The 23775-nt window shown below is 41.1% G+C and overlaps 1 protein-coding gene across 5 annotated transcripts in view; it reads right to left on the bottom strand.

The window, feature by feature from the left end:
- Window positions 1-23775, bottom strand: part of Ltbp1 (latent transforming growth factor beta binding protein 1) — a 387543-nt gene that overhangs the window by 138005 nt on the left and 225763 nt on the right. For all 5 annotated transcript variants that reach the window (XM_021185976.2, XM_021185979.2, XM_029471038.1 and 2 more), the window contains 2 exons: window positions 3783-3885; window positions 408-479 (listed from right to left, as the gene is read on the bottom strand). In XM_021185976.2, the coding sequence (XP_021041635.1) occupies window positions 408-479; window positions 3783-3885 (175 nt within the window). The remainder of the gene's footprint in view (window positions 1-407; window positions 480-3782; window positions 3886-23775) is intronic.

The raw sequence follows: 23775 nt of genomic DNA, 5'->3' as shown, positions 1-23775 counted from the left end.
TTCTTACAAAATCTGAGATGGGTAGCAAAATACTCATGGGAGGAGAAAAGGGAACTCTGTTGTAGATGATAGGTCAGCAGGGAAGTACCTCGGCTAAGCAGGCACAGGTGCGGTTACCCATGCACACATAGAACATAACCAGCATGGGGACCCGGGTCTGCTCAGTGCTAGCCACGCTCCTGCAGGGTTTTGCCACAAGTTAAGAAATAGTAAGAGTTCCAGTAGCTTGAAAGAGTAAGGAGAAACTTTACCAATCACTTATCAGTATGCCCTTAGCCATCTGGAAAGAGCAGGATGTCATATATCTACCATGTAACTGTCACATGCTGGGCCCCGGAGCATCATGTGGCAAAAGAACTCGAGCTTCTACCCAGGGGGTCCACATCAGTACATTCCAAAAGCCTTACCTTGACAAAAGGTGTTGTTAACCCGTTTATATCCTTGTAGGCATTCCATCATTTGAGTATATCCATGATAGGCTGTAAATGGCGGGAAGAAAAGCATTCATTATGATTTAAGTTCTTGTGATCGGAAGCTGCTAGATGTGGTGCCATTTACCGCACCAATAGATTGACCATTTACAAGCTATGAGTACCAACAGAGAGTTCCACCTCATGCTTGTATGCTTGTTCTCAGTGTACTTCCTATTTTGCACTAGCTATATTCCTAGGAAGTTGACAGCAAACCTTTACTGTCTTAACTGAACCTTAAGACTGCTTTGTATTATCTTCCAATTTGTTATTAAATATTCCCATCATAAGATGCATTCCCCTACAGATACTTGTTTCAAGAAACAGTGGGCTAACAGGGGAAACACTGGCATGTGGAAGTTGCTTCATTCATCCCTTGGCCTCAAGTCCAGTGTTGTCCCCTACAATGAAGACACCAATGTGGGTGCCTACAGAAACCGGGACCTCAGTTGTGAGTCCTTCAGTGACAAAAGGATCATATTCAGCAGTCTCTTCAAGGCATGGAGCCAGGCCAGATGACCTTTCAATGTCTCCCTCTGCTTAGGATTCTAGGCCAATTTTCTTCTAAAACTGCAAGGAGACAATCGACTTGTTCACACTAAGCACATCGCTAATAGATGATAAACTAGTTAATGAAATAATATGTAGATTTAAAATTGAGTTTTCAGTAGCAAAAAGAAAATTATTGACAATGAAAGGTTTTTGCATGAGGCTAAACAAAACTTCCTTAAATGAAAGCCACTTGAAAGTTGAGGTTTGAACTATTTCGAGAAAAACAAAACAAAGTACAAACTAAACAAGGTCATGGAACCCCAACCATCATATATAGAAGCCAAGGGCCGTCTGCTCTCTCTCTCTCTTCCAGCATGAATACGATTTAGAGAGTAGTGCCAAACAAGGGAAGGAAAGATCTTAAGACGAATGTGACCTTGAGTGTGCTGCTCGCTGGTGAGTCACTTCAGACAGTATAAGCACAGCAAATGCCAGGATGTGAGAGTCCACCTCATTCCTCATCCCTACCGCTCAGAAACCAAAGCCATCTCTTCAATTCAGACATCAAATGAGCCACGGGCTTATTTTCACCAACGTTTTTGTTAAAAAGGGCGACTCTGTACTTTCCCATTCCACTGAAGTCATCGTCAGTACTGAACTGTGGCGCTAACAACACCATATAAAGCAGTGGGTTCCTGCCCAGATGATGCAATGCTAGAAACAAATGGCTGGAGGTCAGAAATAATAATAGCCTTAGGAATTAAGGGGGGAGATGATGTGAACCCCTTTACTCCTAACATCTGTCACTCTCGGCTCCTTTGGAATTTAGAAAAGAGAAAAAAAAAAAGAAATAGCTAAGATGGACAAAAGGCACAAAGCAGCCAGCAAACGGAAAAAGAAAAATAAAGGGGAAGAAGGAAAACATATAAAGAAACAGAAGGAGACCAGAACCCAGGTTGGAGGATCTTCACTCACCCCCATCCTTAGACCTAACAGGGGGAGACATGTCTCTACCACAACAGGATTAGACAAACACACATGACAAATGAATGGGGTGGATGGCAGTGTGCTTTTAGCCATTTAGATACAGATTCCTGGTTAATGACTCATCAGAATCAACAGCGAATGACAGCGGGAGGCAGTCACATTTGTGTCACCCCAACTCTAAAACACCGAGTTCTTCAAATAATTTCAAATGTATCCCAGAGGTCCCTTCAGTCAGAGAACCAAAATAATTTAGGTAAACCGGTCTTTAAGTAAGGTGGGATCGTTATCATTCAACCAGCCTGCTTCTTGGAAATCCATCTAACTCACCATCATCCGTCCCGCCCCCTTGGAAAATCCAAACCAACGTTCACAAACTTTAGCAGGAATTTCTAACAAGCGCTAGGTAGTGTCAACAAATTGAATGAATACTTCAGGTAATCAGAGACCCTGTATGTTTGAGAAACTAGGAATCTGAAGGACAGACAAAGGAAGAGGTGGTTTACAGCCAATTACCATGCTGGGAGAGCAGTTTTAAAAAGACAGGTAGTAGGTTTTTTAGGTTGAACAAAAAGGTTTAAAGGGCAAGTGAGAAGCTGGAGAGATGGCTCAGTAGTTAAGAGCACTTGTTGCTCAGTTTCCACCATCTACACGGTGGCTCATGCCATTCACAACTCTACTTCAGGGGATTTGACACCTTCTTCTGAACTCTGTGGGTGCCAGGCACAAATGAGATACACAGACAAGCATGCGAGCAAAACACACACACACATATATATATATATAATAAATACACTTAAAAGGGTTTTTAAGACAAGCAAGAGTATCAATTCAGTCCATAAATAAACATCATCTGACTGTAGCAAATGAGATGTCCCTTTAAGATGGGAGGGAGAGACAATTATAAAAGTCTTCCACTTTATGAAACTGATGACTGAGAAGAAAAAGGAAGAAAAAGTCAGTTTGGGGTGGGGGGGAGAAGAACAGAAGTTTAATAAAACTCACCCTGAAACAAGTTAGTACTGCCTTTCTAAGATGTGTTTCTTTGAAACCTGTCAGAGTTAAGACTACATTCAAAGACAGAGCTACCATCTTTTGTAGAGAAGAGGGCAATGGATAGATGTAAACCTGGATTTATTCAAGTAACAGTTTCTGTGAAACACTCTGAGGGCTCAATCACAGCGTGTTGGCACTGCAGTCACTAGGAACTGGGGCAGTGCAAAGCAGGGTTAAGAAAAGGGGGTTCGATAATTACACATTCCTTTTTCGCAGATCTGTAAGTAGTCAATTCCCCATCTGAGCTTCTTTGTATGAAGGGGGAGATCTGCAGCAGAATGAAATGTGCAGCCCAAGTTGAGAAGACTCACAACATTTTCACTTAAAGAATCTAACCTAATGAATAGTAACTGTACTGACTTTTTTATAGGGTCTGAAATACTCATTCACATCTTAAGAGCCATCTACTCCCTATTCCCTAGGGCCTGAAAAGCTGATTTTTTTCTCACCAATTCTTCACAGTACATCCCCTACATAATGAGGAAGGTGACTGGTAACTGTTTAAAAGAAGGAAGAGGAGAAGGAAGAGGGGCAAGGGAAGAAGAGGAGGAGAATAAGAAGAATAGGAGAAGGGAGAAGAGGAAGAGGAGAACCAGGAGGAAGGGCTGGTATGAAAGTTTTAATGGACTTGCAACGTCTCTAGAAACGCAGGTTGTAGCACTATGCTCTGGAATACAGCCAGTGGTTTCTTTGAAGATCTAAGAGACTCACGATTAAGAGTTAAGGTAAGGAAAGAGGCATGCTCCCATTAAGCACGAGGAATGAGGAGATGTCACTTACATTGTTTCTTGGGGCATTTCTGGCATTTGTTAAAGCCCCAGGACGTCCCCACTGTCCCACAGCAGTCCTCTTGCTTGGAAAGGCCAGGGAGCGCTTTGCCACACTGCAATGAATTGTGAAAGGGGAGGTTAACAGAGCAGCGCAAGATGTCCACAGCCCCAGAGCTGGGGAGTGTCACAGTCACTTGATAAACAGTTCCCTCGAGACCATGCAGTTATAGAGCAAAGGAATGACTATAAAACGTTGAGGCCAAATACTAGGACAGAATCAATACATCGCCAGAATGAGTGAGTGTACTTCCATATATGAATTGCTTTGCATTTTTAAAGTCTTAGAAAATCTGAACCAATGGCGTTTTACCACTTGCCCAGACTTTCTTTAACTGCACCCTGCTCCCTCACCTGGGGATATATGTCAGCTTTTGGGTTTCCCCACAGCAATGGTTTGCCCAAACATTCCTTCATCAGTTTGTTTTTTCATTGCTCCTCTGTTCTGTGTTTACTGAGCATTTGCAATCCTGTGAACTGGGATACAAAGATGGACATGTGCACTGGACTGAAATGTGTTGCTATAAAGCTGTAGAATCGGCTATGAGGTAGACAAGTGGGGAATCACAGAACCAAGGAGGGCCAAGAAGGGACAGGCCAACAGAGGACAATATAGTAAATGACTATAGGCTGAGCCAGATCAGCTCTGGCAGAGACTAATGCTCCAGGGATATCAGCCAAGCTAGGAAGGGGCTGGCAAGTTTAAGCAAGAATAGCCTGAGCAGGCAGAACAGATATCCTTAGAACTATGGTCCAATACTCTCAAATGTTAAGGTCAGGTGAGACGCCTTGTCAACCACGGGAGATCATATGATACTCGGGCCTAGGACTGAACTTACTTAGAACTATCTAGAAAATAGATCCTGTCTTGCAAGACCATCCAAGGGACCAGATGGGCAATGACACGTACTTGACTCTTACTTCCCAGCTGCACAGGATAAGCTCACATCCCACGTCTCTGTCTTGTGTACAAATGTAGGACATCTAAGGAGTTCCTCTGTTTTTCCAGGAAAAAAAAATCCTCAAAGTGTTCCCAGAGTCATCTTTTCTAAAACAGATCTGATAGCATAACTCTACCGATGAATGACCTCCAGCAACATTGTCTGCCATTGTCTCCTGGCAGGCTAGAGAAGTTCTTTCTTGCCCCACTTCAGGCAGTATCTTGTTACCTTCTACCTCTGAGCATCTATAAGGCTTGGCAATGAATCCTTTTTGTTGTCTGAACAACTTGTGCATTTTTTAATGCTGTGTTCTCTCTCTGGAATGCTATCATATTTTTCTTTCCTCAAACTTTCTTTCTGCCATGAGGAGCAGCACTGGTTCTTCAGCTCACAATTCCTCTCGTTTCCTTCAAAGACGACTCTACACAGGTCCACTGCTACCAGTTCCGGTCCAATGCATGTATATTAATGACTTGTTATCCTCACATCCCCAAACAGGACACATAACAAATGCCCAATGATGCCAAGTGGAGCAATTACTAGGGGAAAACCTGTCTGAAGTTAGCATACATGCCCTGGGATAGGAGGGTCATACATGAAGAGGGAAAGTCAAGGCCAGTGGTGATCCTGAGAAGGACAACTAGACATAGACACAATTAGCAAGCCACTATAGACCGTCTTTTTCCTTCCTGCTGGCTGCAGGCATGGCTCATTTTGAGTAAGGCTCTGAGTAACCACATACATATCAAAGAAGGCCAGATACAGCATGGGGTTGACATCCTTGGCCTTTATGAATTTTTAAAAATTTTAATAATTTGGACATGCTTTCAAAAAGCAGTATGTGATAGTGTTTAAAACAGTAACTGAGACTCTCCAAAGGACTGGGAATGAATTGTGGTTCTGGATCTATACCCACACAGGTTAATTTTTTAATGCATAACATGGAATTCATAATAGCATCTTTCTACATGGTCATGAACTTGAAAGGTAAAAAAAAAAATCTATGTACAATGCTTAGTATTATGCCTGAGACATTTAATTGCTAAGAAGGCTATTGCTACTATCACTGTCATTTATCATTATTATCATCGTCATCATCATCATCATCTGAAAGTTCCTTGTTCCAGATGCCTCAGGTCAGATGTAAATCATCAGACTATCCAGGGAGCAGGGTGCATGAAGCTGCTTAGTTAAAGTGTTCACTTAAAAGTACCATCATCAACAAGAAATGCATTGATAGGACAAATAAAAGTGAGTACTGAAGAAATTTGGAGTTGGCCTTACTTTTAAGAAGAACCTAAAACTGTATTATAGAGTCCTAGAGCAAGGAACAAGGCCAAGGTTACACCTTGGGAGTTACTCCGAAGGTAGGAAGAAATATGTATGCTTTTTTTTTTTTTTGAAAGAGGGAGNAAAACAACCCAGTTGGTGGAATGCACGTTGCCTGTGTGACTGTTATAAACCAGTGCACCAAAAGAAAAAGCTGCAGGTAGGTGGGTCTTTGCTAGCCATGAGCGCCATGTGCTGAATGGAAGTATAGATATGCATGCATGGTGTAAACACAAACACACACACACACACACACACACACACACACACACACACACACCCTAAAGGAAGAGAAAGAATCAAGGTGAAGACAAACTACTTGAATCAGAATTGTTCCCCAACACTCCTCAAGCTTAGCCATAGACAACTTAAACCCAAAGCATGAAGATTAGAAGCTGAAAAGTAAAGGCGACAGTGACTCAAATATAAGACACAGGACAAACAAAAACACAGAGGTCTCCATTGCTGAGATCTAGCTGCCAACATCTGCTTAACATTCTCTTCAAGTTTCATAAACTGGTTGGGTTTATTTGAGACACCAACCACTTTGCACAGGGCTCATTCTTGTACCAGACTCCAGGCTCTTCTCTTAATCAGGCAAAGCACTCAACACTTGCCGGTTTTATATGCTCAAAATGTTAGTAGCAGTTAAAATCCAATTTTCACCTTGGATTCCTAGAATGTTTTATTTGGTAGGGCAAAAATAAATCATTTCCCTCTACTGGGCCTCCAGAAAGGTACAAGGTTTTCATTTCATGATCTGAGCTGCTTTATCCCATGGCTTTGTTTTTGCAGGTCTACAGCCAAGAGCAGCAAAAGCCATCCAAATTGATGGAATAAATTGGATGCGTAGGTGGTATCATGGCACTGTGTGTGTGTCCCGAAACTGGGTCTACACAGCGTAGGAATGAGCTATGAGGGGTGCAGTTACGGTTATAAGGTACAAAGTTTTCTATCGGTCCCATCAGCTGTTCAAGAATAAAGAGGCTTCAGTGTGTACCAAGAAACACGATGTGAAAGCCCTCTGTGGCCACACTCAAGGCTTTTTTCCCAGCTCCACTAGATGACACAAGTCTTATCTGAGCCTAATCGAATGTAATCAGAGTGGTGGTGGTGGGATTAGGCCAAGGGGCATTTCTTCCACACTGAAAGGTCACAGTGGAGAGAATAACCAATCAGAGAGTGAGGTTGGGATGCTCTGGGAGGATTCTCCTTCTCAGCAAGATATACTTAGGTGGACATAGATGCCCTAGCCCCATTTGTATTCAGGGATCAGGGTGGGTTTTACAAGTTGAAAGCACAAATACACTTCCTCCCATGGAGTCAATCACCGCATTCCCAGAGAAAGGCTGTCAAGCAATCACCCCTCTGAACCTAACTTTACCAAGCCAAGGAGCAATATGCTTGCTCTAGCTCCTCAGAAAGCTCCCATAACCTTCAGCACTAATGTCTGCCAGGATCCAACTAGGGCAAAACAAGCAGAGTGTTCAGGCAACCCATTCTGCGAAGATCAGCTGGAGGATGGAGCTGGGATAAGCCTATTTGTGGACAAGATGCTAATGTTGAGATAGAGCAAGCAAGCCTATTGTATACTGAAGAGCTTTGGCAGACTTGAAGACCCCCAAATCATAGGCCGAGGGGCCTCATCTCACAACGTTGACAATTTTTCCACTGTAAATGTTCCTACCTAATGGGAGATGGTGGGAGCTGAGCCTGATGGGTCATTTCTCAGGAATGCCTAGCATGCAAAGCAAATGACCTCTATGGTTTCTTCCAGGTTTAAGAGTCTGAGGTCAGTATGTGCTGCTAGGTTACATGTCTCTGTTTAGAAAATACAGACTAGTGCAGAATAGAGTCAAGTTCAAATACTGTTGTCCAAAGTGTATAATGGGTCCAGGTCTGGTGGATGCATCTTAGCCCCCTCCTTTGTCTGTTTCTTCTTCATCTCTAGAGCCGTCACTGGCTCTAAGCCGTTCCCTACTAGACTTATGGAAACAAGACAAAGGAGGGGGAAACTAACGGCTCCGCTAGACCTTGGCGTCTAGAAAACTGAATAGTGGAAATACATTTTAGACTTTTCTTCTCGACTTATCTTTATGGGGTCCAGACATCAGAAGGTCAGGTGACTGAAGAATCACAGACTGTTGGCACACACAGGGTTTGAGTGTCCCTTCATTAGCACTGAAGGCTATAGGAGTTTTCTGAGGAGTTAGAGCATGTTGCTATTTGACTTGGTAATGTTAGGAGTATAATTATTTCACAATGCAAAATAATTATGAAAAATGGTATAAAAGTATAAATGGGATAAGGGCCTTTAATTGCATAGCTAATTATCAATAATCAACTGATTTTGGGAAATGTACTTAAAGTCTTTTCTTACCTGCTTGAAACTATACATCTTCAGACCTCTACCTCACATTTGAGGTAAAATCACCTAAGTTTGCTATTGAAGTTCAGTTGTGAGAATGGTTGCCTTTAAATCCTCACAATCCAGGAGTGGAATCAACATTCAAAACTCACCATCTTGCAACCTGAGCTTCTCATTAACATTTAATCATTTTTCATTTTTATCATTATTGACAATGAAAACACTCACTACTAGAGTTTCTCCAGAGGTGCATGGTGACTGGGAAAGGCTGCTAGAGACATTAGAGCCTGGTTTTATGACATTTCACATTAAAACCGACCCTCATTCCAAGAATGTTTGTTTCACTGTGTCAAGTCCTGGAGATGGGAAGCCCAGGAGTCAAGGAAAGAGAGGAGCGCTGTTGAAGACCACTAGATGCTAGCTTTCCTACCAGCATGGCAGCATCTCACAGATTGTCCTGCCTGTCAGGACCAGCAATGAGACACTAGAACAATAACCCTGATATCACAGTATAGTGGAAGTGACTGGCGAATGCCTAAACATCTGTGGGATCGGAGCCCTTTGAGATATCCTACATTATATTTTGATGAGCAGAGTGTAGGTTGAGACCCAGGTATCATTCATCTTTTCTCCAGCTTGGGTAAAGCTACAACTAGGATTAAAGGGCTGGCCATCTTATAGGCTCTGAGAAGACTTCTGTTAAAATTGTTCAGATACTTCACTATAAGAATGTGTGGTGGTTTGAATGAAAATGTGTCTCATGGGTTCATAGGGAGTGGCACTATTAAGAGGTGTGTTCTTGTTGGAATAGGTGAGATCTTGTCAGAGGAAGTGAGTCTCTTTGAGGTCTGAAATGCTCAAGCCAGGCCCAGCTTCACTCTTTCTTCCTGTTGCCTGCCAATCCAGAGGTAGAATTCTCAGCTTCTTCTCCACCACCATGGCTGCCTGCATGCTACCATGCTTCCCACTGTGGACAATGGACTAAGCCTCTGAACCCATAAGCCAGCCCCATTAAGTGTTTTGATTTATAAGAGTTTCCGTGGTCATGGCATCTATTCACAGCAATAAGACCCTAACTAAGAGAAAAGGGTCACCCCTGAGGACAGTAAAATGACAGGGACCTACAGTTTAGTCTCACTAGTTAAGACATTTGAAAATTACAGAGCAGACATGTGCTTAAAATCATCTTTGTCATATGTATGTAATTATCTTGTTCTTGTTATCAAGAACTGTTTATGATGAAGTATGAATATTTGAAGCTAGAAAACAAAAAGACACTTTCTCAAAAAGAAAACACATCATTAATCCAAAGGAGAAAATAAACTTAAAATATTAAAAGAATGTAGAGTTTTTAAAGTACTTCCAGGATTGCACTGAGGGAAAACCCAGGAGAAAAAGAGAAATCGGATTCACTGTGACCCTTGCAAAAGCACACAGGTCTGGACTCAAGGCCTGAGCTGAAATAAGGAAGTGATTCAATGGACTGGAGAAAGAGACTACAGAGGGATGGAATAGCTCTTTTTCATAATGCGAAGGTTCAATCATCAACTATGGAAAGAGAGGGGAAGCAGAAGCAAGGCAGCTGGACCTCAAGGAACAAACAGAGGGAGCAGATAGGCAGAGAGCAGGGTGTGCTCAACTCTGGAGAATTTCCCCAATATTGGATTCAACTTCTAGTTAGATCTAAAAATCAAGCAGGAGACAAGGAACTCGCCACACTGGTCCTTTCGCATTGCCAAAAGAGTTTTACATTGCTTCTATTTAAAAAACTGACGTATTTTAAGGAATAGTAGAAACAGTGCTATGGATGGTTTATCAATAGAAAGAGAAATAAAAGCCCCTTAAAAGGTATAACTTGGGTCCTGGAAGATGGCTTGGTGGAGAAAGTACTCGCTGTGTAAGAGTAAGAATTCCTGAATTTGGATTCTCCAGAGTCCATGTAAATGCCAGGCAAGAACAGCAGCCTACCAAGATCCCAGCACTTTGGAGGCACAAATGAGCATCCCTCGTACAAGTTGGCTTTCAAACGTGATCAGAACTGGTAAACTTCGGGTTCAGAAGGAGATTCTACCTCAATAAATACAGTAGAAAATAATCAAGAAAGATATTAGAGGTTAACTTCAGGCCTCCACATCCACATACATACATACATACATACATACATACATACATACATAATACATACATAATACATACATATCATACATACATACATGCATGCATACATACATACATACATACATACATACATACATACACACACATACCACATACACATAAACATACACACCAAAAGAGGAAGGTATAGTTTTCTGCATTTGATACCCAGGAATGTAAAGCATGACCAGTCAAAATAGAGCATATCACTTATGGAAAAGGAAGAAAAAAATGAATTTAAGATAAACATATTCAGGAATATTCAAAGAACCAAAAAAAGTACAACTGGATTAAGTGACCTTCAGGGAAGTTGGAGTTCAGTCAGTGAAGCCTTTAAGACAATTCCTTATTTTGTAGTGACCCCCCCAACCATAAAATTATTTTTGTTGCTACATCAGAACTGTAATTTTGCTACTATTGTGAATTGTAATGTAAGTCTTTTTGGAGACAGAGGTTTTGCCAAAGGGGTCATGATCCACAGATTGCAAACTGCTGATCTAGGGAATCCTAACACCAAATGAAACACCCGACTTCTACCAATCCGACAGTATTAGCACATTTTCAATGGTATACTGACCATTTTTTTAAAGTTTTACATGTGTGATGTGTGTCGTGTGTGTGTGTGTGTGCTCACATGTGTTCCTGCGTGAGACTGAGTGCCCCACGAAGCAATGGTGTAAGAGGGTAGATGAATGGAGAGAAGAGAGGACTAAGAATCAGGAAGCCTTGGAGTTGTCCCTATCTGCCACAACTCAACGGGAGACACTAAATGAATGAACTCTCTGCATGTCAGTCTCTTCACTAATAAAACTGCAAAGACAAACCGATCGATATACAATCAGTGTTCTTAAATTTAGTGATTTACAAAGCACTCCCGAGAGCAGGAGTGAGGTGGCTGGGCAATAACGAGAACGTTCAACTCCATCCCAGTTTCCCTATAAAGATCAGCATTTCTTCACTGTCTCCCACCTATAAGCCTGACTATCTGGAGCCAGCCCATGGCTCGGGACTGTTCCTACTTATTCTCAAAGAATGAGTCAGACCCACTTCATCAGTGATGACCAGAATATCATTCCAGCCCTCTCTTGCCAATGTGTACGTACAATAAAAGTGTCTCTACCTACCTGAAAAATTAGGTATGATTCTTACATGGTTCCTTTCTAATTATAAAGGATAGTCACAATAATCATTTTATCATCAATAGGCAACTTCTCAGAGGTATCCATAACCTTCATAGAGATGCAGATTTTACATGCATGGAGCATATATGCAGAGCCACAAGAGGGTTTACTCCCCCAGATTGCATAGCTACATCACTCTTTAATAACCCTCTGTGACATTCTCATGTCTACTCACATTCAAAATCATGCTATTCAAAATTTGCTGACACAAAACCTTGAGGATTTTTACCAAGCCAAAGCACTACCCTCGTTTTTGTGATGTTGAAGAATATGAGTTGTACTTCATTAAAAAATCCTCCACATCTTTCCATAAAAGCAAGAATAAAGTCCTTTATGAAAAGCACTCGTTATCCGTGAGAGACTGGGTTCATCTAAACCCCTGTCCCAGGTCTTTGCTGCTAGGAACATTACTAATCTCTCATAATGATAGAAACCACTCCAGTTCAGCAAGGCAACTCCTGTCCACCTTCCAGGCAAAATGGCTTAACTTAGGCTCTAAATCAAACTGTAAAGCCTCACCAAGAGCTCGTCCATGTCCCCACACTAAAATGTAACTATATCTACTTTTATGAGCCAACACTAAATGTTCCAATTTTTTAACATTGTCATTAATGCAAGGAGAACAACAGATTTGATTCTACAAGGACTGGTGTCCTAACGGGGAATTCTGTACCGTGGCTCACTGGCAGGGCAGCAGGCATTGTCCCATAAAAAGAAGAGGAAAATGCCTAAATGCTTCCAGATTTTCTAAAAGAACTTGTAAAAAAAAATTGCTTTGGCATGAGTAGAACATTCTTCATGGGCAAGTTCTTTTTTTTTTTCTTTTTTCTTTTTTTTTTATGTCTACCAGCTTTCTTTTATTAGAGTAATTAAAACAACGTTGGCATTTGGGGTATCTGATATATGCATAATCCTCTGATATTTCAGGGTATTGATTTTATAAAGTATCTGCTGTGACTAGGGCATTAGCAGCTGGAAATGTATCCACACTGATTTCTGACAGTATATTTGCTTAAAGCCAAATCATGCGTTCAAGGAACTCGGGACAACTACTTTAGTTTATAGAATGATATTTTTAAAGTAACACTACAGTAAGGACTGGTTTTTAATGTTAACACACAAAAGGGACAGTATTTTTAAGGGCATACCACATGATTTTTTTTTTATATCTTTCCAAAAAACCTGAAACCAAACATTGAATCCAGTTCTCTACTTTCTCTGCCTCCGTGATTTGGGAATTTTGAGAGACAAGTCTTCCAGATTGTGATCTATGTATTGTTGGTCTTCCTGAGCTGCTAAAAAAAAATAATTAAGTTCTATCATGACTCTGTTCTCACATAATTCTGCTTTCTTTTGTAGAAAAGCAACATAGAACATACCATAAATTGGAGTACTAGGGAGCAAATAAGTCAAATTTGTTTCATTTTATTATAAATTTTAGTTTGCACACAAAATACCAGATTCATTATTACATTTGCATAAATGTTCGTCGTCTTAAATTTATTTTAAGTTCTAATTGACAGGGCTATGGATTGAAAACAAAGAACTTTGGTAGGTGAAAAAATAAAGATGGGCATATAGGCTGTTGCTATGGCAACCAGATCACCTGCAGAGTGATGTTTATTTCCTTAGCTATGCTGGGTACTTCTCTACATTAAACATCATCGCTTAGCAGTTCCCTTTGCGTCTCCATAGACATGATGAAGAGAACAAAGGCCATATCAGGCCTCATAGAACTGCAAAATTTTAACAAAGTCCTCCCATTTGGTTAAGTTTTTAGTTCTTCTGTGTCCCACTGAAATACACAAAACTCAAAACTACTAATTACCTGTGGCTTGGACATAATTCAGTAGAAAAACTGAAATCCACAAATAAAAGCAACAGGTCCATTTACATCCCTGAAGCAGGAACTAAGCTTGTATTGTCCACTGCACTTTCACATATGTCAAGAGCTCTGTATTCACGTGATCTTTTAACTGGGAGTCTACCGGAAGGGAGATAGAACACAGGCCTATATTTTGGAATCCTTTCTTCTAATGGTGCTAATCATATCATGCCATGACCTCATTCTTATGACTTCATTTAACCCCAATTATCTCCTTTTAGCCCCTGCCCCAATATAGTAATATTAGAGGTTTCAATACATGAAATTGGGGGCATGCACTTCAATCCACAGACCGGACCATATACCTGACCAATGAATGGGATCAATGGTCCTGAAAGCACCTCTCTTCCTCAGCTACGCGCGTCAAGTATTGTCATGGTTCAATTCTGGCAAAGTTCAAGTATTGTGAGTACTAGCTCAATAGTTATTGCATGAACATCCAGCAGATGTATAAGGTAGAGTCCTCCAATGTCCCCCAGGAAACCAGCCCATGTAAAAATGAAAGCACTTGCTGGGTTTGTTATTGTCACACAGCCTGGCCCAATTGGAGCAGTGTGGATAAAATCAGCAATGATTCCTAGGTGCCCATTATGCAGCTCATCTTAAATGGCCTTGCCCTCCCGAGAAGCACAAGCTTAACAGTAAGAAGAACACAATGAAATCAGAAACAGCCTGGCTGTAGTCCAATGCAGTTAGAGGAGAAGAAGGGACATGCGCTAAAGAAAACTCCAGGGGAAATGATCCTTGGGAGGCTTCACCTCACACCAGGATGGCTTGGGAGGCAACATGACAGTGATTCACTGTAACTGATGTTCGTCTAGATCGTTCTGACCTTGTACAGGTATTGTATCAATAGTGCCTAGGATTGCAAAAGAAGGGAAGATGTTAAAAAGTGCCACAGCAGATGCACACACTACTCAGATGTCTCCAGAGGCATCTAAGTTCAAAATGTGATGAAATAGGCCCAGGAAGTGGTGAGCTTGTGATAAAGGAATGTGAGGTATAGATTTGAACTAGATAAATCACATGCTAGTCTCCACCTCTGGGGGCCTTGTTTCAAAGGCAGTGTTTCAAAGGTCAAATATGGTTGTGGCTGTGAATGTTCTCTGTCACCTATCAATTTTATAAAAATGTACTGTTCTACTAAAAGGCTTGCCTCAAAGCCACAGAATGTACAGACTGTGTTCTTAACTGTTGTTACAGCTTGCCCATTCTCATGAAGTCCCCTGCACAAAGGTTATGCTGGAGGCATTTCAGTCTTGTTTGAAATATTGGTTCATATTCTAGAATATTCTTCAGAGCTGAAAATTTGTTTGAAATACTCTCAGTGCTAACAAATCCTTGAAACCAGAGTTAACCCAGCCACTCTACGCCTTCAGATTCCTTAAGAGAGCAAGTCATATGAAGATCATCAGCAAATACCAATCCTTCTCAGATCAGAAATGGTTTTTCCTTCAATACGATAGCAGGCTTGGAGAGGTGGCTCAGTGGTTAAGAGTACATACTACTCCTGAATCCAGATCCCACACACCCATGTCAGGGTATTCACACTGCTTGTAAGTATAGCTTCAAGAGATCTGAGGACTTTGTCTAGTGTTTGAGGGTAACTGGACTCATCTGTATCCCACACACATATCCACATAATTAAAATTAAATAACTCTAGTTAAACAAGGCAATGGCAGCAGCACCATGTACAGCCTCTGGAGATGACCTTTTAGAAGCAAATGTTCAGCTTGCAGATAAATACTTTAATACATAAAAGGAGGCAGAAGAAGGAGGAAGTGGAAATATAAAAAAAAAAAGTAACACTCTAGTTATCCTATCAGAAATGGTGTGGGGGCAGAAAGGAGCCAATCTGATCCTTTCTCAGAATACCTCATGAAACTGCTGTCTTCTAGTGCAGATTTCAAACTATTCTTAGCAAACCAGATGGTTCAACTTCAATTTAGAAAATAGTAACTCAATCAAAGAGAATAGGGACAAGACATGACTTTTTGCTCCTTAGAAATACCAGTTATACGTTTTTAAACAGCCTGATAGTGTATAGAGTCTAAAACTCCATCGAGGCAAGCAATGTTCTCTTCAGACTCCTTTCAACACACTCAGAACATTGCCAGGATCAGAAGTAGCTTACGAAAAGCCCTAACTCTGGGTCATAATTATTTTCAATGTCCGATCATGCATAAAAACCAAGAGTTTAATAATTAGTAGGTTTATGGTTTTGGTGTGCCTTAAAGGTAAAACATGGAAGCTTGATGATATTCCATGTTATGGCAAAAGTATTTTTCATGGCCAATAAAATGAAAACACATCTGAGAAAAGAGTCAGAGAAAACCAGTGACTTGACGCAGACTTGTTTCTGTATGGACAGGTCAGGGAGAGTAAAGACTTGAGGTTGATGAGTTTGGGGCAATTGCCTGGAGGAAGACTGGATGTTAAGCTACAGGATGTACCATGTCTGGGTCCCACCCATTCTGTGAAGTATGTGACCCCAGTTCTGAGACTATATTTGACTCTCCCAATGTCTGAGCCCTGCATTCCTCATCCAAGGAAAACTAGCAGTTCTCCTCCTTGAGGCTGGCAGACACTCAGTGACATGGAGGTATGTTCTCTCTCACATGTGGCGTTCCCCCACCTCCTTTGGATCCGAGCCCTGTATTTTGCTGATCTTTCTCCGCTCCAGGCAAGAGGCCCCCTCTCAGGCTGTCTGGCAGAAGTTGCTGGAACAAGACCAGAGAACACTTAAGAGCTCCAGAACCTATCACTGAGATGTGCAAAACACCTTCAGCAAAACCTCCTGCTATTGACCTAGGTAAAGTCTGGCAAGGATAGATACAGAGAGTGGCCATGTAAGAGACACTAGAGACATGAGACTTGCTAACACCCCATTAAGCATTTCTTGGGTTAGAACAAGGGAGCACTTGAGAGGGACACTGAAGAAAAACCCAGATGGCATAGGAAGTGGCTGGTATTGATGACTTATTCAACCAGAAGAAGACCAAATTTCAGTAAATGTAATTAGCATACCACAACTAGGAGCTCTGTTCAGGGAAAAAGGCAGGTCACTGGGGAATCCAGCTCTGCCATCCCAAACCTCTGGATAAGAAGAACCTGTAACACATAAAGGTCATTGCTTTGACCCTTCTCGCATCTCCCGAACAAGGCCAGCCCTAAATACCTAAAGGCCTGCCCGAGTCAATAGCAAGGAGAAAGCAGGCCACACATTCTCTTTCCCCTTCTGCTGAGCCTGGCAGCTAATGCTGTTACCTGCTGACAGCAGCACTGTATAATTGAGAGGTCAAGGTTGTATAAGCATTTATTGTTGTTTTTTTTTTAAATGTTTCATTACATTGATGAATGTATTCAAGGATGATATCTGCATGTGCCAGAGCATGCATGAGGGGGTCAGAGGACAGCCTGTGGGAGTCATTTCTCTCCTTCCTCCATGTGAGTCCCAGGGGTCAAACTCAGGTACTCAGGCTTAGCAGCAAGCATCCTTACACAATGAAACATCTTTCCAGCCCCACACTTATTCTTTATACATCCGATCTCTTTTAGTGGTCTCTGGGTTCCACTTAGGGCACTAGCCAGTGTAGAAGTGTCGAGATAATCCCAGCATGCTGTTGGGACACAGCTAGGATTTCAGTTTTAGCTCTAGCCTCGCCCCATTAATCTACAGAGAAAATTTAAATTATATAGAAATTAAAGAGTAGCTCTCTAAGTGAAGCTTGGTGTCCTAGCTCAGTTAACTGGACAAGAAATTAGTTTCCCATTACTGAGAAACTGCTTTGGAAGCCTGCAGCCCATCTCCCTGCTTTCTGCCCCCTTTCTTCTTCCCTCTCTCCCCACCTTCCCTGGACATGGGCTTCTTGGGCCTCATATCTACTTCCCCAGTCTCTCGTTGGTCTCTGTTAGGCGTTTAATGTAAAGCGACCCTCAGAGTCTTGCAATTCTGGGTACCTGTTCACCAGTGGATGGGGCTATCTGATGAAGTTGTGGAACCTTTTGGTCTTGGGGCATAACTAGCAAACTAGACCACTAGCACAGACCTTGAAGGTTCCATCTCGGCCTTTCCCATTCGCAAAGATGTGAGGAAGTCATCCCACGAACTCATGATCCTCAGGACTAAACCAGTTCTAGCCACCATCTTCCTCCCTAATATTGAGGACTCCATTCCCTTAACGTCAAACCTGAACCAAAATAAGCCATTCCACCTTGGGATTTTTTTGGTCAGGTATCCAGTCATAGCAGTGACAAATGGCATAAATACAGAATCTATGCAAACAAAGGTAAGATGGTTTTTCTTCACACACTTTGTAAATAGTACACTGAGCCAAGCATTTAGGATACTTTCCATTTCCAGTGCAAGCTTTCTTGTTAATTCCTCAAAAGTGTTTATTTTTACTTAAAACAAATGCAGAGTGGTCCTACTTCCCCTCCTACAATGCCACAAGTGCACATATGTGCTTCCTGCAAGTCCGCATGTGTGTTTCAGCACTAAGCTTTTTGACCTTGTCGGTGTTGCCCGAGAGACACCTATCTCCAATTAATAAGTTTTCTCCACTGGTTCTTCCTGTTTCCAGTCTTCTTGCCCAGCAAGAACCACTGCAGCAACGTCTGGCACCGCTAAGAGACGACCAAACAGTTCTTGTGTCATTTAGTCTCAATTTTGTCTCAGGACTTATTATTTATAAGATGGATAACTAATGAAAACAGATTTTTTTCCAATGTCTGTTTTATACCATGTTCCATTCTGTCCTTTGATTTCTAATCTCCAGCAAGATTCTTTTCTTCTGCAAAATGTACACTCGATACCTTTACCGTCAAATTTGTAGCTTATGATTTTTTTTTTTCTAATCTTTATGGAAGTTTCTACAAGATCTGTGGTGTTAATCTCTTTAGCTTCCCATGGCTGCAGTCTATGAAAGTATGCTCATGTGGCACTTCACCCTCTTTATCTATGTTACAGAGCTATAAAAATGTTCTGTTTATATCTACTTCGAGTTTTCCAATATTTCTGCACTTCATAGCTAATCTGGGTGTTTATATGTGGAATTTTCTGCTCTTTCAGCATTCGAAATGTGAAGGTCTTGAGACATTTTGCTTTGTCTTCTTTGTCAGGCCTGGGTCTAATTACAGGCCACATTACCACAGTCAACAAAAAGACCGAGATCACATCATTGTATAACCTGGCAATGACTAGGCCTGCAAGGAAGCTGGACCCTGAACTCTATTGCGATTCTAACACTTCACAGTCAAGGCCTTTTCAAACCATCGGGCATCACTGGGTCACCATAAAAGGCTTGTTTCAACCACTGGCCAATCAGTAAAACCCATTAAGAACAACTACAATTATAGATGCCTTGGAAGACTTGAATTTGGGTCACTAATAAAGGAACCAATCTGAAATAAGAGTCACCCTACACAATGGAAGGGATGTGTAGATTTAACATCTCTGTGATGCAGTAATATATCTGACAGGGACTTTCATAAGGCCAGCCCTTTCCTTGTAGATAAAAACTGGGTAATGGAATGTTCAAGTTTCAAGCTCAAAGTTTTCCTGCAAAAAGTTGGTAATTGCAACCACCGGAGCTGTAACTCCAACTCAGCCACAGTGGGAACAAGGTTGCAAATGTTTACCAATATATATGGAGTGCAGCAATTTACTCCAAGAAACACAGAAGCTTAAATCAGCCAAGACTATGACTTGCCAATAACTTCAAGAAGTCTTCCCTCAAAAGCACCTTATGTCTTCTCTATTTCTACTCTTTAAATGATTCTTGTGATGGCTACTGATCCTAACATAAGCAAATATTTAGACCATGAAAAATTGAATAACACTTTGTACAAAGGTTTTTTTTCTTGTTTTTTTTGTTTTTTTGTTTTTTTGTTTTTGTTTTGTTTTTTAAAAAGTTTCCTCCTCCACCTTGGTCCTCTCTACAAAGGTGAAAATCGCTAGAGAAATTTCCAGTGTTATTTCTCTCTCCTCTTTATCACGGCATCCAAGGAAATGTCCTCCTCTAACATAAATATACTGCCCAGAGATTTAGCCACTGATCATGAGCTGTCTCCATCAATCCCCTTACATTCCACTGATAAATCCCTATGCTTTGACCCATAGTCAAGAATACATCACTTCTAACACCCATCAAGGTTGGATTTATCCTCCAGCCAGTTACCTTCGTTCAAGCCCCTCCTCCCAAGGGTTAGCTTTTGGATGACACTGAGCATTGGTCTGCTTCAAAGTAAAAGAGCTTGAAACAGTCCACTACACTACACTCATTTTCTTTACAATATTCTATAACCAAATCGTGATGACCTACCCCCTACATTATATATATTTATCTACAACCTGCCTCTTGTTGACTTGCCTGTGATCGATCATTTCACACTTCTTCTCATTAAAAAACAAATCTAAACATGGTAGGCCATTCCAAGACTGATATGATGGTAATCTGTATGCTGAGTTCTCAGAGTCAATGGCTGCCAACATCTCTCCACATCTGTGCATGGACTACATTAGGAAAGAAAGCTATAGATGCTATGATGCATCACTCTTATAACTATTACCACTCAACTCACAAGAACAAGAACATATTCCCGCATAAACGCAACACTATCATCACACCTAGATAATTAATAATTCCAGAGTAACACCTAATAACCAGTTTGATTTTTCTATTTGTTTCTGAAACACTTTACATCTTTTTTTTTTTTTAAATCTGATTTAGGTTCAGCAACTGGGTAAAGTCACTTGTAACCAACCTTAACAGTTTGGGTTCTACCTCTGAGAACCAACTCCTCCAAGTACACATCTAACCTCCACACATATGGTGGTATGAGTGTGCCCTGCTCTACCACACTCTCATATGCAGCCACCAAACCCAGACACTACTGATGATGCCAAGAATTTCTTGCTGACAGGAGCCTGATATAGCTGTCTCCTGAGAGGCTCTGCCAGTGCCTGACCAATACAGATGCAGCTGCTTGCAGCTAATCATTAGACTGAGCACGGGGATCCCAATGGAGGAGTTAGGGGAAAAACTGAAGGAGCTGAGGGGGTTTGCAACCCCATAGGAAGAACAGCAATATCAACCAACCAGACCACCCCAGAGCTCCCAGGGACTAAACCACCAACCAAAGAGTACACATGGAGGGACCCATGGCTCCAGCTGCATATGTAGCAAAGGATGGCCTTATGGCATCAATGGGAGGGGAGACCCTTGGTCCTGTGGAGGTTCAATGCCCCAGTGTAAGGGAATGCTAGGGCAGTGAAGCAGGAGTGGGTGGGTGGGTAAGGGAGCACCCTCATAGAAGCGGGGGGAGGAGGGTACGGATAGGAGGTTTGCAGAAAGGAAACTGGGAAGGGGGATAACATTTGAAATGTAAATAAGTAAAATAACCAATAAAATACCCACCATTATTCATTAAATACACAAATAAGAAAAGAAAAAAACAAAAAACAAAAAACGACCTAAATGTCTAAGATTATTGTTGTTTGCCATGATACATATGATGCTTTTTAATTTTTATTTATTAAAAATGTAATGATATTTTTAAAAAAACATTTAAAAGAAAGTTTAACCCCCTGTGTCTCTTTCTCGAAAAATCCTTCTACTTTTGTTTTAATGGTATGATTATAAAAAGGCAATATTGCCCTACATTATGGATTTTTTTTTGTCCCTATATAATAATTTACCCTCACTATTCCCTATCCTCATGAATTTAGCTGTGAAGGTTCAATTAGGCTCAAGTTGGACATTTTTGGAAGAACATGAACATCTCATGTGGCTGTGTCCTCCTTAACCATGCTGAACTTGGTTCTTGGTAACAATAGGCCTTCAAGATATGTTGACCGTATTACCAGTTATTTACATTACACTATGCCTCAGTTTTTTTATTAGATATTTTCTTCATTTACATTTCAAATGTTATCCTGAAAGTCCTCTATACATCCACCCACCCCCCCCCCGCCGCCGCCCTGCTCCCCAACCCACCCACTCCCACTTCCTGGCCCTGGCATTCCCCTGTACTGGGGCATATGATCTTCACGAGACCAAGGGGCCTCTTCTCCCATTGATGGCCGACTAGGCCATCCTCTGCCTCAGTTTTAAGACCTTTAAAAATATGCACACCAAAGTTTGTCATGATTCCCAAACTATTTGCTTCTCTGACCTCTTTAGAGTCTCTCTTCTCATCTATCTCTTAAAATGTTCTTTTCCATCTGTTGAAGCTCCACTCTCTTTGCTCTGTAACTTTGACTTCATAATATCTTGACCAGTTAAATAGATCTGAAACTTTACTCTAGAAAACTTCCATGGGTTTAATTATACTTTAAGAGTTTATGGCCTAAATATTAGAAGCTGCCACATAAATATGGACTATTTCTGTCAAGATCGTTCTTGTATATGAACTCATAGCAAAATACAGACATAAATGCTTATTTCTATCCATGCATTTTAAGTCTCAATAGCTTCAACTACTGGGTGTTCCCAATAAGCAAGGTGAAAGTGATGAAGAGTTGGTTTTTCTCTCTGTCCCTAGTCATTTAAAATCCACTGACACCTGTCTGTGTCTGTTTCTTTCCAACATCTTAGCAGGACACATCTACATACTATTGATTATTTTCCAGTAGTTATATGGGTCATGTGAACTGCACTAGATAATTAGACAAACTTCAACTTCCAACAGTATTTCTCACAAGCAGAAAGACAAATACATGCTAGGAATGTCTGATGAAATAGGTCTTATTTTGAAGCTACGTGTCGGTGAATACACATGCAAAATGAATTAAGAATTGAGATCACTGTCTGGACCATGCAGCTGAAAGTCAGAACAGGATCCAGATAAGGCAAGAGTATTCCACTGGGCTTGAATTATTTAGGCAACTCTATCAATCATTCATTTCACTTCAATTGAATAGTCCAGTTTAGGCTTATAAGTAATTTGTTTTCATCTTTTCTAGTTAGCATCATCTGCCTGAAATTATAGGAGAATAACAAGTTTGTTATGTTTCGTTTTAAAAGCCTTTTTATCATCTCTGTTCCAACTTGGAAACTGGAGAGAAAGGTACTGGGCACACAGTTTTAAAAGGATCTGCTTTTCCTTTCTCCATGACCAGCCTAAGCTGGAATGACTAAACAATGCTAATGGCAGCAAACTTACCTTCTGTCTCCAAGCCTCATCTGGGGCAAAACTATGACGTGTATAAAATTTACCTTCAGCTATGCTGTTCCTATCTATCCATTCCCTTTACGTCAAAGATAAGTTTAAATGGATGATGTTTCTTCTCTCCATTCACTAATATCAGACTTCACTGGAGGAATGAAAAGTTATTTCCAGTGCCCTGTTTCAGTCAGCTATGTTCTCACTGAGACAAGGTGCCTGAGAAAGCAACTTCTGAGAGGAGAGATGCAATGGGCTCATGGCCATAGAGGTTGCAGCATACAGTAGGCTGGTTCCATGCTTCTGGACCTATGGTAAAGATGTACCTTACCACCTCATGCTGGAAATGCACCCTTCCCACACCAACATGGTGACCTACCTCTTCCAACCATGTGCCACCTTCCATAGTTCTACCAATTCCCAATCTTTAGTCATATTTTAACTTATCCATGGATTAAACCAATGATTATGCCAGAGACCTTAAACACACCTGGAATACTGCCATACAAATGCCTTATGCAGTTGAATGAAGGATAATCAGGATTAGTTCAAAAGTAGTGGACAATCAGGTATCCATGAGCAGATAAATGTTTCATTTGGAAGACTGAGGGTTTGCCCCTGTCATCGGGAAGTTATATGACATAAACATAAGCAACTATTCTTACATGGCTCATGTCAAAGCCTATCCTGGATTATCCAATTCTTGCTGCTTTTAAAAGTCTAACTATCAGTACCATCCCTCTAAGCTAATATTTGCATAGTTCTATGACATTTACAAAATGTGGTTCACATTAATTGTCCTGTTCAATCTTAGCATAACTCATAAGTACTCTATTCTTGCCTCCAATTTGCAGATAAGGAAGTTGGTTGTCCGCCACCCAATGCTGAGCCTGTGATTCTATGTTTCTTTTTTTTTTTT

The sequence above is a fragment of the Mus caroli genome, chromosome 17 (assembly GCF_900094665.2).
Source record: "Mus caroli chromosome 17, CAROLI_EIJ_v1.1, whole genome shotgun sequence".
NCBI classification, from domain to species: Eukaryota; Metazoa; Chordata; class Mammalia; order Rodentia; family Muridae; genus Mus; species Mus caroli.
Note: the sequence above shows the minus strand (reverse complement) of the source record. Positions and strands in the feature narration are given on the sequence as shown.